At 42.5% G+C, this 13300-nt stretch overlaps 1 protein-coding gene across 1 annotated transcript in view; it reads right to left on the bottom strand.

Moving 5' to 3' along the window:
• Nucleotides 1-6: 6 nt before the first annotated feature.
• COPA (coatomer protein complex subunit alpha) overlaps nt 7-13300 on the bottom strand; it is a 49286-nt gene continuing 35992 nt past the window's right edge. The window contains exons 14-31 of the mRNA XM_023516368.1: nt 13007-13139; nt 12751-12889; nt 9457-9619; nt 9203-9349; nt 7436-7625; nt 7219-7314; nt 6621-6709; nt 6296-6419; nt 5295-5384; nt 5022-5131; nt 4450-4527; nt 4213-4281; nt 3515-3651; nt 2505-2691; nt 2161-2271; nt 1694-1855; nt 882-1076; nt 7-370 (exon numbers count right to left, since the gene is read on the bottom strand). Of these exons, the coding sequence (XP_023372136.1) occupies nt 311-370; nt 882-1076; nt 1694-1855; nt 2161-2271; nt 2505-2691; nt 3515-3651; nt 4213-4281; nt 4450-4527; nt 5022-5131; nt 5295-5384; nt 6296-6419; nt 6621-6709; nt 7219-7314; nt 7436-7625; nt 9203-9349; nt 9457-9619; nt 12751-12889; nt 13007-13139 (2280 nt within the window). The 3' untranslated portion in view covers nt 7-310. The remainder of the gene's footprint in view (nt 371-881; nt 1077-1693; nt 1856-2160; nt 2272-2504; nt 2692-3514; nt 3652-4212; nt 4282-4449; nt 4528-5021; nt 5132-5294; nt 5385-6295; nt 6420-6620; nt 6710-7218; nt 7315-7435; nt 7626-9202; nt 9350-9456; nt 9620-12750; nt 12890-13006; nt 13140-13300) is intronic.

Below are 13300 nucleotides of genomic sequence, written 5' to 3'. Positions count from 1 at the left end.
CATTACAGAGTTTTCATTTGTTCCTTGAAAGAGCTAAGGTGGAAAGGAGAGGCCAACTATGACCATTAACTATAGTCAACTTGAGAAGATGAGATGTCCTCAAGAAATTCTGGACACTTTGATTTGCCACAGAGGAAGAGAAAAGGACACTAGATTTGAGGGCAGAAAGAATCAAATATCAATAATTTGACATGTACCTGTGAGGACTGGGTTGGGGCATGAGGGGTGGGCAGTGGCATTAGAAGGAGGACATAAAGACGAACATGTTCTGAGCAAAACATGGTGGCTGACATACACATACAAAGGGGGCTTAGCGAAACTGCAGAGGACTGATCCTTAAACCAATCACATCTTTGCCAATCTCTGTGACCTGTAGATAAGGAAAAAGAACAAGTTAGAGATTGTTAAGAACCCTAGAAAGTTTATTCCCTATCCCCCTCAGTGAGCATGGTAGACAGGTGTGTTGTTACTGACTGGTAAAGAGCGGTGGGAGCAGCTCTAGCTTTCCCCAGTGTTATGCCTCAAGGAGCTAGAGGAAACACAAGAAAAATAAAGGCCCATCTTGCTTTCTCTTTCCTCAATATCCTAGATATACTGGAGGTGCCAAAAAAATGTATACACATTACAAGCCATGTTATCTATGTACTATGTATAAACTTTGAACACCTCTAGTAATTGCATAAGTCAAATGTGACTTGTATTCATCTTTTGTTATCAGTATATATTATTAAAATTTAACACAGTTATTTCCTTTCTTAAAATTCATATAAATTTTTTTGGTATCCTCTGTAAATATACATATATAAATATTTTTTGAAATTTCTTTTTTCTTGTCTTTTAGGGAGGCAGAATTAGATGTATTTCATGAGGATAGTACTTACTGTAGTGACCCTACAGACTTGACCCTTGAACTCAGGGGAGTAACAGGCCCCACTGAGTGGACACTTCTCTACTGGCTTCCCACGATAGATGGGTCGGTAAGATGCAGCGCAGATATCAAAAGGGTTGTGCATGTCATAATTGAGCTGGTAAGCATCTGTGGGGTTCTTCTCACAGGCAGACAGGATTTTTCGGGTCTAGGGGAAGAAAGGAGTGCTTCAGTTATGACAGAAAACTGCACCCAACTCTAAGGTCATTCTCTGATGTGAAATGCAACTGTACTATGTAGATACAGGTTCCAACCTCTATACAGGATGTATGTAAATGACTGAAAATCATTGTTCCTGTAGTATTGAGCTTCCCCCCCTCAGTATTGAATCCACGGATCTAGACCCACATTCCACCAACTCTGGTGATTATCAGGGTCAGGCCCCAGAAAGGGTTAAAACAAGCTTCCATCACCCAAGAAGAATGCTTTTTGGAGGACACAAGTAATAGGATGTGTCGTGAAGGTTAGTGATGATTGTGATAGGATATCTGGAGCTTATGGATAGGGTATGGGTTATTTTCAGGTGTCACAGAACTTTTCCTGGGTTGCAGACAACTCTCATACTAATAATATGTTTGGATAAATTATTCAGTTTCCAGGAACAAAAGGAAGCAGCCAGGTCAGGAGATAAATAAGGATGGTATTCTGTTGGCTCTTTTTGATGAGTGTTATATATTGCTTTGTTTCAGAGGCAAGGACTCTGGTCTGCTCCCTCCACGTAAGAGCAAATCTGGCTCCCTGTGGTTAACTGAAGGGAGTTTCTACCTGTTGACCCACTTCAGGCTTGGGCCCAAGTTCCAGCAGGCGCTGAGCAAAGGTGGCAGCTGTCTTGAAGTTCTTGAGTTTGAAGAAGAGGTTGAGGGCTGTGCGCAGCACCAGGATCATGTGTACTGACTGCAAGTTGGAGTGGGTGAAGTAGGCTGCCATCTAGGGGCGGAAAGAGGAATATGTGCCAGGCTGATGCCACAGCCGGACAGGTCATTTTTATGCCTATGTAGCCATAGGCACAAAACAAAACAAACAGGACTAGCTATGAAACAGTGAGCAGTCATGCTGGACTGATGAACCATGATGAAATAGACTAAAGAAATGAAGCCTCTCCAAACAGAAACGAACCCAAATTTCTCTTCCTCCCCAGAGTCAGATCTGGGTTTGGAATTAAAAGAACTCAGACCTAAAGGAGAGAGAAGAAGAGGACACCTCTATAGTACTCACAGTCCCTTAGACCTTACCTCACAGATGCGCTTCTGCTGTTCTAGAGTCTCTTTGGGCAGTTTCTTCCTTTCTATCTCCATCGACAAACCCACAATGTATTCACGGCAAATAGTAATGAGCTGCTGGGCCTGGAGGGGAGACAGCTCTGGCTCAGGCTGGTCTTGAACCTATGAGTTCAGGCAATCCACCCACCTCTGCCTCCCAGAGTGCCAGGATTACAGGCATGAGCCACACGTCCAGCCCAACTCAACTTCCCTTTCTGGCAAACATCATCACAACCACCTTCATGGTAAAAGAAGGTAATGGAAGAGAGACAGAGTTGGGGGGCCCAGAACAGGCACAGTGGCTAGACCACTCTTACCTCTGCAATCTCCTGTTTATTATCTACAACAAGAAGTGGCACACTGAGCAGGATAGAACGGAATTTTTCCACTGCCTCCTCAAACTTGCCAACTGTGGTGAGCTGGTAGCATAATTGCAACCGTTGGATCAAGTCATTGAACTTTAAGCCCACAGCTGGTACACCATTCTTCAGCCCTGCATCCTTCCTGGAAAGGGAAAAGTAGGAAGATAGGATAGCCAGTTGCCAAACAGGACACAACTTTTCTCTCTCTTTTCTTTTTTTTGAGTTTTAAGACAGTGTCATTTTGTTGCCCTCGGTAGAGTGCCATGGGGTCATAGCTCACAGCAACCTCAAACTTCTGGGCTCCAGCAATTCTCTTGCTTCAGCTTCCCGAGAAGCTGGGACTATAGGTGCCTGCTACAACACCTGCCTATTTTTAGAGATGGGGTCTCGCTCTGGCTTAGGCTGGTCTTGAGCTTGTGAGCTCAGGAAATCCATCTACCTTGGCCTCTCAGAGTGCTAGGATTATAGGCGTGAGCCACTGTGCCCAGCCTGACTCAATTTCTCTGTTTGTCAAACATCATAACAACCTTCCTCTGAAATTAGCCAGAGAATAGTACAGCAGCAGGTATAAACCTCAAACCACACAGAATAACATGCCAAATAACTGTATCACTGAGACACCATGTGAAGTACCTACTACATCTTGTTTTTATTAAGACAGTCTTACTCTGTTGCCCAGGATAGAGTGCTGTGGTGTCATAGCTCACAGCAACCTCAAACTCTTGGGCTTGAGCAAACCTCTTGCCTCAACCCTCCTGAGTAGCTGGGACTACAGGCGTGCACCATCATGCTTGGCTTATTTTTCTATTTTTTAGTAGAGATAGGGTCTCACTCTTCCTCAAGATCCTGAGCTCAAGTGATCCACCTACCTTGGCTTCTCAGAGTGCTAGGATAACAGGCGTGAAACACCACACCCAGCCTACCACAACTTGGGACAGAAGGAGAGAAGGAGCGAAGGGCCTTACCAATTACGATTAGGGTAGCCATACATGGAGGGCAGGCAGGGCAGAGCCTGATAGGTGGTGCGGCCTCGGGCATATGTCTGTAGGAACAGCTGCTTATAGGGGCCAAACTGGATTACCCCTACCTGATCATGAAGGAGCTGGAACACAGAAGGAAAGAAACACAGGATTTTAGGTGCTGTTACTTAAGAACAAAAGGACCTTAAGCAAGGTATTTAACTTCTCTGTACTTTTTCCTCATCAGTAAAATACACTAACTAAAAGACCAACCTCAATTAATAATACCCATAAACTACTTAGGACAGTGTCTGGCACACAGTGAACACTGAAGAAATGCTGGTGGTTGTTGCAGTCGCTATTATTATCATTGATTTTATTATAATACATGGCTTATTGTTCAAACAGATACACATTCAGGATGGGATGCTAAAATAACCTCACCGATACAAGCCAGAAACAGGCAGTAAATGGGCGGAAGATGGCTAAAGGATCCACCTTAAGAGACTGCATGGCCAAGTGGGAAGCAGGAAAGAGGAACGCCTTATGAGGCAGGTATGCTTAAGCAAGACCAAAGGCTTCCATAAAATATAAACCTCTGGTCTTGTTGGAAGGAACATTTCCTTTTGGTTAAATGAGTCAACTGTCTCCTTGAGACCCTGAGCTAATACGTAAAAGGAAGAGCCAAGATTAAGATGACTTACCCGCATGGCTGTTTCAAAAGAGCCTGCCAGGATGTGATCAACTGGAAGCTGAGAGTTATTGCACCAGATCTAATAAGAAACAAAAAACTCAGGCCAAGTGAAATTTTGCCCTTTCTCTTCCCAAATTTTCCTCCTCCATACCTATAGTAGAAAAATATCCAACACTTTTTATATATTAATCAAATGTTAGCCAGCTCAGAACTACTCATCCCTACAGGACTGTGTTTTCCTGCTTACCTGAGTGGGGCTTGTTCCCTTGGTTGGGGGCACAAAGAACCCATCCTCAGCCCCACCAGCTGCTCCAGAGGGTATGTCCTAGAGGAAAAACAAAAATTGAGCCACTTTGTTCTAATGAATCTAAAATACAACTATTTACACCTTGTTCCCTGCTTCTGTTGGGAAGGATGGGTGGTAGTTATGGGAGGTGATCCCTCAAATAGACACCCCCTCACTAGTGACAAAGTAACATACATACCAAAAGCTCCAATTCAGATTTATTTAAAAAAAAAAAAGCTACTTGTCTCTTCCTAAGCTACTGCTTACACAACCCTGATTCTTCTTTCTTCCAAATGGGACAAAAGCATGAGATTAGTGGTGGGTCCTGGATCCCCTGCTCTTTGGGTCTATCAAGGTAGATGGAAGTGATAAGGCCTCTGCCTCTCATTCGTCCTTCTTTCAAATGGGAGATAAGCATCAGATCAGAAGGAGAGTCTAGATTCCCTTCCATTTGGAGATCTCTGGATAGATAGGGATGGGGGCCAGTAAGGCCAGTATGGAGAGAACCTCACAAGGGTAAGAATTACACATACCAGCTCAGGAGGGAGCTCCAGATCTTCTTCTACATCCCAGCCACCTCCTTCCTCCTGTCCTTTGCCGAGAGCATCATCCCCTAAACCTTCTGTAGCCTCCACAAACCCATCTGTAAGGTAAATCCAAGTTCAAAATAGATTTGGGTGGTGGCACAATTGGCCAAATGAAGCAAAATGTTGGAATCCTATTTGGCTTCATCAGAACTTCCTCACACCCCAGTCCCAATTCAGGGAGTCTGTCTTCCCAGAGCAGCCCTAAAACAGCACTCTTACCTTCATCCAGCTGCAGCTCTGCATCCTCTCCCCAGCCCTCAGTACCAACAGTGTCAATGTCAATGTCAGCAGCCAGTGCTCCTCCCTTCCCTACAGAGGGAAGGAAAAGAAAGGAGCTCATTATAGCCTAACAAGTCTGAGACTCTGAGATACACGACCTTCTTCGCAGGTCACGTATCTTATAGCCTTGTAAAAACAGGCAGGTACACCAAAGTTCTCTCCACTTATTATTTTTATGTGTCATTTATTTTTGCGGCTATATACGTTATGCCAACTTGTAGAAGGTTTCACAGAAACCTCCTCCATACCTATAGTAGAAACCTCTACAAGTAGAAGGTCTCTGTAGAAGAAACCTTTCACAGAAGGAAGGGATACAAGAGAGATGGATGCAACTGGCCTTCTTGCTACCAAAAACTGGCTTTTTTTTTTTAAAAACAAAGTCTCACTTTGTCACCCTCAGTAGAGTGCTGACACGTCACAGCTCACAGCAACCAAAGTCTTGGGCTCAAGTGATTCTCTTGCCTCAGCCTCCCAAGTAGCTGAGACAACAGGCACCTGCCATAATGCCCACCTATTTTTTTAAAGATAGGGTCTCACTCTTGCTCAGGCTGGTCTTGAACTCCTGAGGTCAAAGCAATCCACTTGCCTCAGCCTCCCAAGTGGTAGGATTACAGGTGTGAGCCACTGCACCTGGCCCAAAAACTGGCTCCTAAACCATTTTTACCAAAAAAGTATTTTTACCTAAACCATTTTTAGTAGACTTTGGCTACCAATTCTTAGAATGCTTTTAACCAGCTTCTGAGACTGCACTATAACTTTGATTGGCATTTCAGTGCTCCAGGAGGCTTCATACAGAAAAAAGGACAGATGAAACTAACTGAGAAGGGTCCTCCTTAGGACAGTTCTTCACAAACTTTCTCACAGTAAGGCCAGTATGGAGAGAACCTCACAAGGGAAATTTCTCACTGTGAGAAAATGCTGTGAGAGAAGTGGGCACTTACCCTTGCTAGCAATGGAGCCTTCAAAGAATCCTTTAGACACAGTCAATAAAGGCCAGTTGGTATCTAATGGCATGATAGGTGCAGGTGGCTGGAGCAGCTTGGCATTAGGGTCAATGTCTGGGATCTAAATGGCAGCAGAAGAAAAAAGGCTAAGAGCAAAGAGCTCTCAGAAACCATGTAGGGAAAGTTGAGCTTCCTGTGATCTCATTTGTTTCTCTGCCTCCCCTGGTAATGAGGTAGGAGAGTGACATTGCCAGTTTTAAATTGTTCCAAGACCTCATAGTTAATCCTGTAATCAGAGACAATTATGTAAATAAAGACTCACTGTCTCCTTCTCTGGGTCAAATGACTCCTTCAAGCTTTCAGCTTCTTCATCTAAGCCATGGGTAGCAGCTGTGAGGTAGGCCAAGGACTCTATGGGAAAAAGAGACTTTGTGGTACAGGTGATTTCAAGGTGAAGGTTGCTGTGGCAGGCATCCTCTAAGGTAGCCCCCAAATGATCCCTGCCTTCTGGTATTCAAATTTTTGCATAACACCCTTCTACCTTAAGTAGGAGTCAGACTTACCTAGCTTCTAATGAATATAACACAGCAGAAGTGATGGAATGTCACTTCCAAGATTTGGTTACAAAGACTGTAGTTTCCACCTTGGGTGCCTTCTTTCCTTACTTGCTCTGAGAAAAAAACCACCTATCATGTGAACTACCTATAGAGAAGCCAACATGGCAAGAAACTGATGTTCTCAGACAACAGAGAGTCCTTGAGGACATAAGGACTACCAGCAGTCATATGAATGTGGAAGTGGATTCTCCCCCAGTTGAGTCTTGAGATGTCTGCAACCCTGGGCAACACCTTTAATGTAGCCTCATCAGAGACACTTCCTAAGGCCCCAATGGAGCTGGTGAGTCCTGGACAGATACTTACTCTGCCCACAGTTCTTTAGGATCCGCACACGCTCTGACACATCACCCAGGTACAGGGCATTCTGATAATGGCCACTCATGTCCTTTCGGATCTCAGCTGCACCAAGTCAATAAGGGACTCCAGTTAGGTCTTCTCTCTTAAGTTCTCTTTACCCTCTATTCATCTTCCTCCTTCCCCCAAGGACCTTTCCTCCCATCCTTAGTTTTAGGAGCCTCACCAATCTTCATCATCTTGCGAAGTTTCTCTAGGTTGCCAGTGATAAGGTACAGGAAAGAAAGCTTGTCAAAATTTTTGGTACGCTGATAGCACATTTCCACAATCTGGTGGTTCCCCTGTAGCAAGGCCACTTCACCCAGCTTTTCCCAGCAGTTCTTATCATCCAGTGCTTTGGCTGCTTCCAGAGCAATCTAAAAAGTCCCCAGGGTCAGTGTTAACAGGCTGGAGGATACTGTGATTCAAACCAGGGACTCTGCAGTCAAAGCATTTGCCTCTAAATTATTTTCTCAAGGAACTTCCTATACTTTCAATCACGCCTAGCTTTTAATATAATTCTATTGAAAATTCTATCAACAAATATGCTCCCTTTGGATCCATGGATAGAATAATCACATCACACTATCCAACTTAGAAAGTTACCTTACAACAAAGTTTCCTAGTAGCTGCTGATCCCAAAGGGCCAGTTGTTTTTTTTTTTTTTTTAGAGACAGAGTCTCACTTTATCACCCTTGATAGGGTGCTGTGGCATCACAGCTCACAGCAACCTCTAACTCCTAGGTTTACGTAATTCAACCTCCCGAGTAGCTGGGACTACAGGTGCCTACCACAAAGCCCGGCAATTTTTTGTTGCAGTTTGACCAAGGTCAGGTTTAAATCAGCCACCCTTGGTATATGGGGCTGGCGACCTACCCACTGAGCCACAGGCGCTGCCCAAATGGCCAGCTTTTGCTTAGCTACTTTATTTCCTACCTGCCAAGTATAAAGGGACAGCTTGGCGCCTGTGGCTCAAGTGGTTAAGGTGCCAGACACATACACCTGAGCTGGCAGGTTTGAATCCAGCCTAGGCCCGCCAAACAATAATGATGACGGCAACCAAAAAACAGCCAGGCCTTGTGGCAGGCTTGTACTCCCAGCTATATGGGAGGCGGAGGCAGGAGAATCGCTTGAGCCCAGGAGTTGGAGGTTGCTGTGAGCTGTGATGCCAGAGCACTCTACCCAGGGGGACGGCTTGAGGCTCTGTCTCAATAAAAAAAAAAGATCCATAGGGACTGTATGAGAGAAGGAAGAAATAATAAAAGGAGGAGATTCAGAATTTAAAAAATAATTTTCTTAAGCCCTTTCTCCTTTGAAAATAATACCTTATAATCTGAGCCCCCAAACTTAATAGGTCCTCCAACTAAGTAGTGAGTCAGCAAGATCAAATATTAAGAAAATAATGAGGCTTGGCGCCTGTGGCTCAAGCGGCTAAGGCGCCAGCCACATACACCTAAGGTGGCGGGTTCGAATCCCCAGCCCGGGCCCGCCAAACAACAATGATGGCTGCAACCAAAAAATGGCCAGGCGTTGGGCGGGCGCCTGTGGTCCCAGCTACTTGGGAGGCTGAGGCAGGAGACTCGCTTGAGCCCAGGAGTTGGAGGTTGCTGTGAGTGTGATGCCATGGCACTCTACCCAGGGGGATAGCTTGAGGCTCCGTCTCAAAAAAAAAAAAAAAAATAATGAGATCTTCACACTTCTTGTCATCTTGTTTTTATCCTAGAAGTTACTGAATTCAGTATGACAATAATAGTACAAATGCTATGGCAGAAGCAGAGGCAGGAAAAAGCAGAGATGAACAAATAACAGGAAGACAGCTCAATCTAACAACTAAACAAAGTCTTGAATTTCATTATTCTGGCTCAAGAAGCCCAGAATAATGCCTTCCCAAGGTCACCTTAATCCTCTGACTTCCTCTAAAACAACATAGGACTGATGACCATATTCTTCTCACCTCAATGTTTCCACACTCCAGTGCCAGACTAAAGCGAGTTTTCTCATCCTTGACAAAATGCAGTGCCACTTCTGGATAGCCTTTCTTCTGGAGATAAGCAATAATAGACTGGCCTACTAATTTGGCATTCCTCACCATGTGCAGTACCTAGGCATGTAGGGAGGGTAGGGTAGGGCAGGAAGCAGAGGTCACTTACAGCATAAAAAAGAGTGCTTCCCCCCTTAATGCTCCGAGTATGCACTCTCACTTCATACCTCATCATATTTTCTGTTGATCAGGGCCAGCTTGAATTTGAACTCAGTGGGATCAATGGTGAGTACCCGAGGACGACACTCCCGGTCTAGGCAATATACATTGTTGCCTTTCACTCGTGTAACATAGATGGGCAAATCCAGAGTTCGAATGATCCCATGATCCCTAAGCATAAGTGGTAGAGGGCACAACTTTCAGTAAGTGAGAGAAAAAATCTAGCCTGTGAAAGAATGGAAAAAACTTTGAACACTGCACTTTGTCCTCTCATTACCCTTCTGTGAAGTGCCATTTGAACAAAAATGCAGGAGAGAAATGATTCAAAAAAGAGCAGGACTAAACACCAAATTTTATTTCATTCTTTTGTATGATGGGGTAAAAGGTGTCTTGTTTTATAAGCTGTTATTCTAGGAACTAAGTAACAGACCTGACCACAGGAATCAGAACTAAAAGTTAAAATATGAAGTTCTGATATATAATCAGTAGGCTACTATGGATAGGTAACTCCTTTAGAAATTATAGTGAAATTAGAAGACAGGTAGATGTGAAGAATTCTGACATACCAAGAAATAAAGAAAAGCAGAACTGAATGGTAACAAAAAGATCACAAATGAAAACTTGTTGATTTCTCAGGAGAAATACATGAGGGGTTAAAAAAAAATCTTGTCAATATAGCAAATGCAATACTTGGCAAATAATTTATAGCCTTAACTGCATGCAATATATTGAAGAAATACTGAAAATTAATGGGCTCTATGTGCACATGTTGGGAGAGACTAAGAATTAGTGAATATATGTCTTAAAAGTTTTATTGTTCTTTTAAAAGGCAAAGCAAAGAAAGCATTTAGAAGAAAATAATAAAGCTAACAGTAAATTAAGAAATAGAAAACAAGATTTTCCAACATTAACTCAAAAAGAAATAGAAAACTCCTATATAGTCTTGTAATTGTTAAACAAAATAAACTGAATAGGATAACAAAAATCTTCCAATAAAAAAAGCCTCAGGCTCATATGACTTCACTGGTAAATTCTAACCAAAAGTCAAGAAAGAATTCTTATCTATGCAAATTCACTGAGAGAACAGAAAAAGGCACATTATTTTGCTTACTTTAGGATATAAATATAATCTTACTACCAAAACCTGAGGACAGAAAGAAAAAGAAAAATCAGTCAATCTCACTTATAAATAAAGATGCAAAAATCCTAGCAACCTAAAACTAGTAAGGTTGGAAAGGGTAAAAAAACACATCATGATCAAGTAAGGTTTCTATCTGGAATATTAAAACTGATTTAACATTAAAAAAAAAAATCAACTGAATTCATTACATTTATTGGTGAAAGGAGAAAAAAATCATATGAGACTACCTTAATCCAGGTTGAACATCCCAAATATGAAAATGCAAAATCTAAAATGCGCCAAAATCCAAAAAAATTTTTTTTGAGACAGTCTCACTTTGTCACCCTTGGTAGATTGCTGTAGCATCATAGCTCACAGCAACCTCCAACTCGTGGGCTCAAGTGATTCTCCTGCCTCTGCCTCCCAAGTAGCTGGGACTATAGGTGCCCACCACAATGCCCAGCTGTTTTTAGAGATGAGGTCTCACTTTGGCTCAGGCTGGTCGGTCTTGAACCCATGAGCCCAAGCAATTCACCCACCTTGGCCTCCCAGAGTGCTGGGATTACAGATATGAGCCATTGTGTCGGCTCAAAATCCAAAGTTTTCTGAGTGCCAAAATGATGCCAAAGGAAATGGTCATTGTAGTGTTTGGATTTCAGATTTAGAATGTTTAGTGATAAATGTTCCAAATCAGAAAAAAATCTGAAATGCAGAATACTTCTGATCCCAAGCACTTCATATAAGGGAGACTCAACATGTATAGGCAGTCCTGAGTAACAAACGTCCAAGTTATATAAAGGTTACCATAAAGATAATCAGAAGACAAGAAATTAATATTTGCAACACATAGCCTCAACAAAGGACTTATCAGTCCAAATATTAATTATACAAATCAATAAGAAAAATGACAGGTAAAAAATAAAGACTTGAACAAAATTCATAGAAGAGGAAACCCTAAAGGACAGGTAGATAAAAAGGTCCTCAAACTCATTAAGAAACAGAGACTAGGGCAGTGCCTGTGGCTCAGTGGGTAGGGTGCTGGCCCCATATACTGAGGGTGGTGGGTTCAAACCCACCCCCAGCCGAACTGCACCAAGGAAATAGCCAGGCATTGTAGCAGGTGCCTGTAGTCCCAGCTACTTGGGAGGCTGAGGCAAGAGAATCGCCTAGGCCCAAGGAGTTGGAGGTTGCCGTGAACACTATGGCACTCTACGAGGGTTAATAAGTGAGACTTTGTCTCAAAAAAAAAAAAGAAACAGAACAAAATAAAATTAAAATGAAATACCATTACACATCCACCAAATGGATAAATAAATCTAACAAATCCAAGTGCCGGTTACAATGACAAGTAAAGAAACTTTCCTACAAGGCTGGTGGACATGTACTAGCACAACCACTTTGGAAAACAGTTTTATACTGCCTAGTAAATGGGAAGATATGCATACTCTATAGTCCAGCAATTCTACTCTGGGCATATATACTAGAGAAATGCATGTACATGTGCACCAGAAAACATGTAAAAGAATGTTTAAAAGAACACTGTTCAAGTCAAAAAGTAGAATTGACTCAAGTATTCCTGAAGAGTAGAACTGACTATGATATGATCATGTAATGGAACATTATACAATATTGAAAGTAAATAAACCAGAGCTACAACATGGATGACCCTCACAAACAAAACAGTGAGCAAAATGCAAAGTAAGATGTATATGACTTCGGTATGATTTCATGAAGTTCAAAACCAGGCAAAACTAAATGCTATTAAAACATAAATTAAGTAGTAAAATGACAAAGAAAAGCAAGGAAGAAATCCCCATAAAAATGACAATGTTATTTTGTGGTGGAAAGGAAAGGGGTTGTGGTCAATAAGGACCACATGGCAAAGGGCTTCTTGGATGCCAGTACTGTTCTATTTATTGGGTGACAGTTATACAGATGATCACTACATAATTTATTTGCTGTTTTGTATATCTATAATTTATATAATTCTTTATGTATGTGTTATATTTCACAGGTTTTTAAAGAGTTGAAAAAAGAATGTTCAGATGCCCTTGGCACATATATGCCAGATAAGGCTTTTCCATAAGGAAAGTTCATGGGAGATTTTAGCTGTATCTCAAGACAGGACAATCATTTCATGAAGCTGCCTTCTCCCGCTCTGTATCCCAGATAATTAACTTACCCAGTGGTGACAGCGTATTTGATGTGGTTGCTTGTGGTATAGATAAATACCCCACTCTCATCCCAGGCCCCACTCTTGACACGAATGTTCTCATGAATGTTACATAGAGCATCCAGTTTGCGGTTACAGATCACAATGGCTGTAAGAGGCAAAGGGCATGAGTGCTCTGCTGGACAGGATGAGTGCAGTAGATTGGCAGGGATGGGGGGAGGGGAGGACTGGTCTCTAAATCAAGGTGGATATAATGAGGACTTACCATGTTTGGCTAGCAGTGCTACATGTGACATGTCTGCTGACCAGATAACATATTTCACCTTCGAAATCTTTACAGATGCCAGAGTCCTGAGAGAGCGAGAAATCATGAATGGATCTGACTCCCTTATCTCAGGCTATGACCTACATCCTTTCACCCCTAAACTAATGTAAACCCCAATTTCTTTCTTTCTTTTCTTTATTTTTTTTTGAGACAGAGTGTCATTATGTCGCCCTGGGTAAAGTGTCATGGCGTCATAGCTCACAGCAACCTCAAACTCTTGGGCTCAAGCAATTC

Source organism: Otolemur garnettii, unplaced genomic scaffold (genome assembly GCF_000181295.1).
Source record: "Otolemur garnettii isolate 467f Iridium unplaced genomic scaffold, OtoGar3 scaffold00091, whole genome shotgun sequence".
In the NCBI taxonomy this organism is placed as follows: Eukaryota; Metazoa; Chordata; class Mammalia; order Primates; family Galagidae; genus Otolemur; species Otolemur garnettii.
This window is presented reverse-complemented; position numbering and strand designations above follow the sequence as displayed.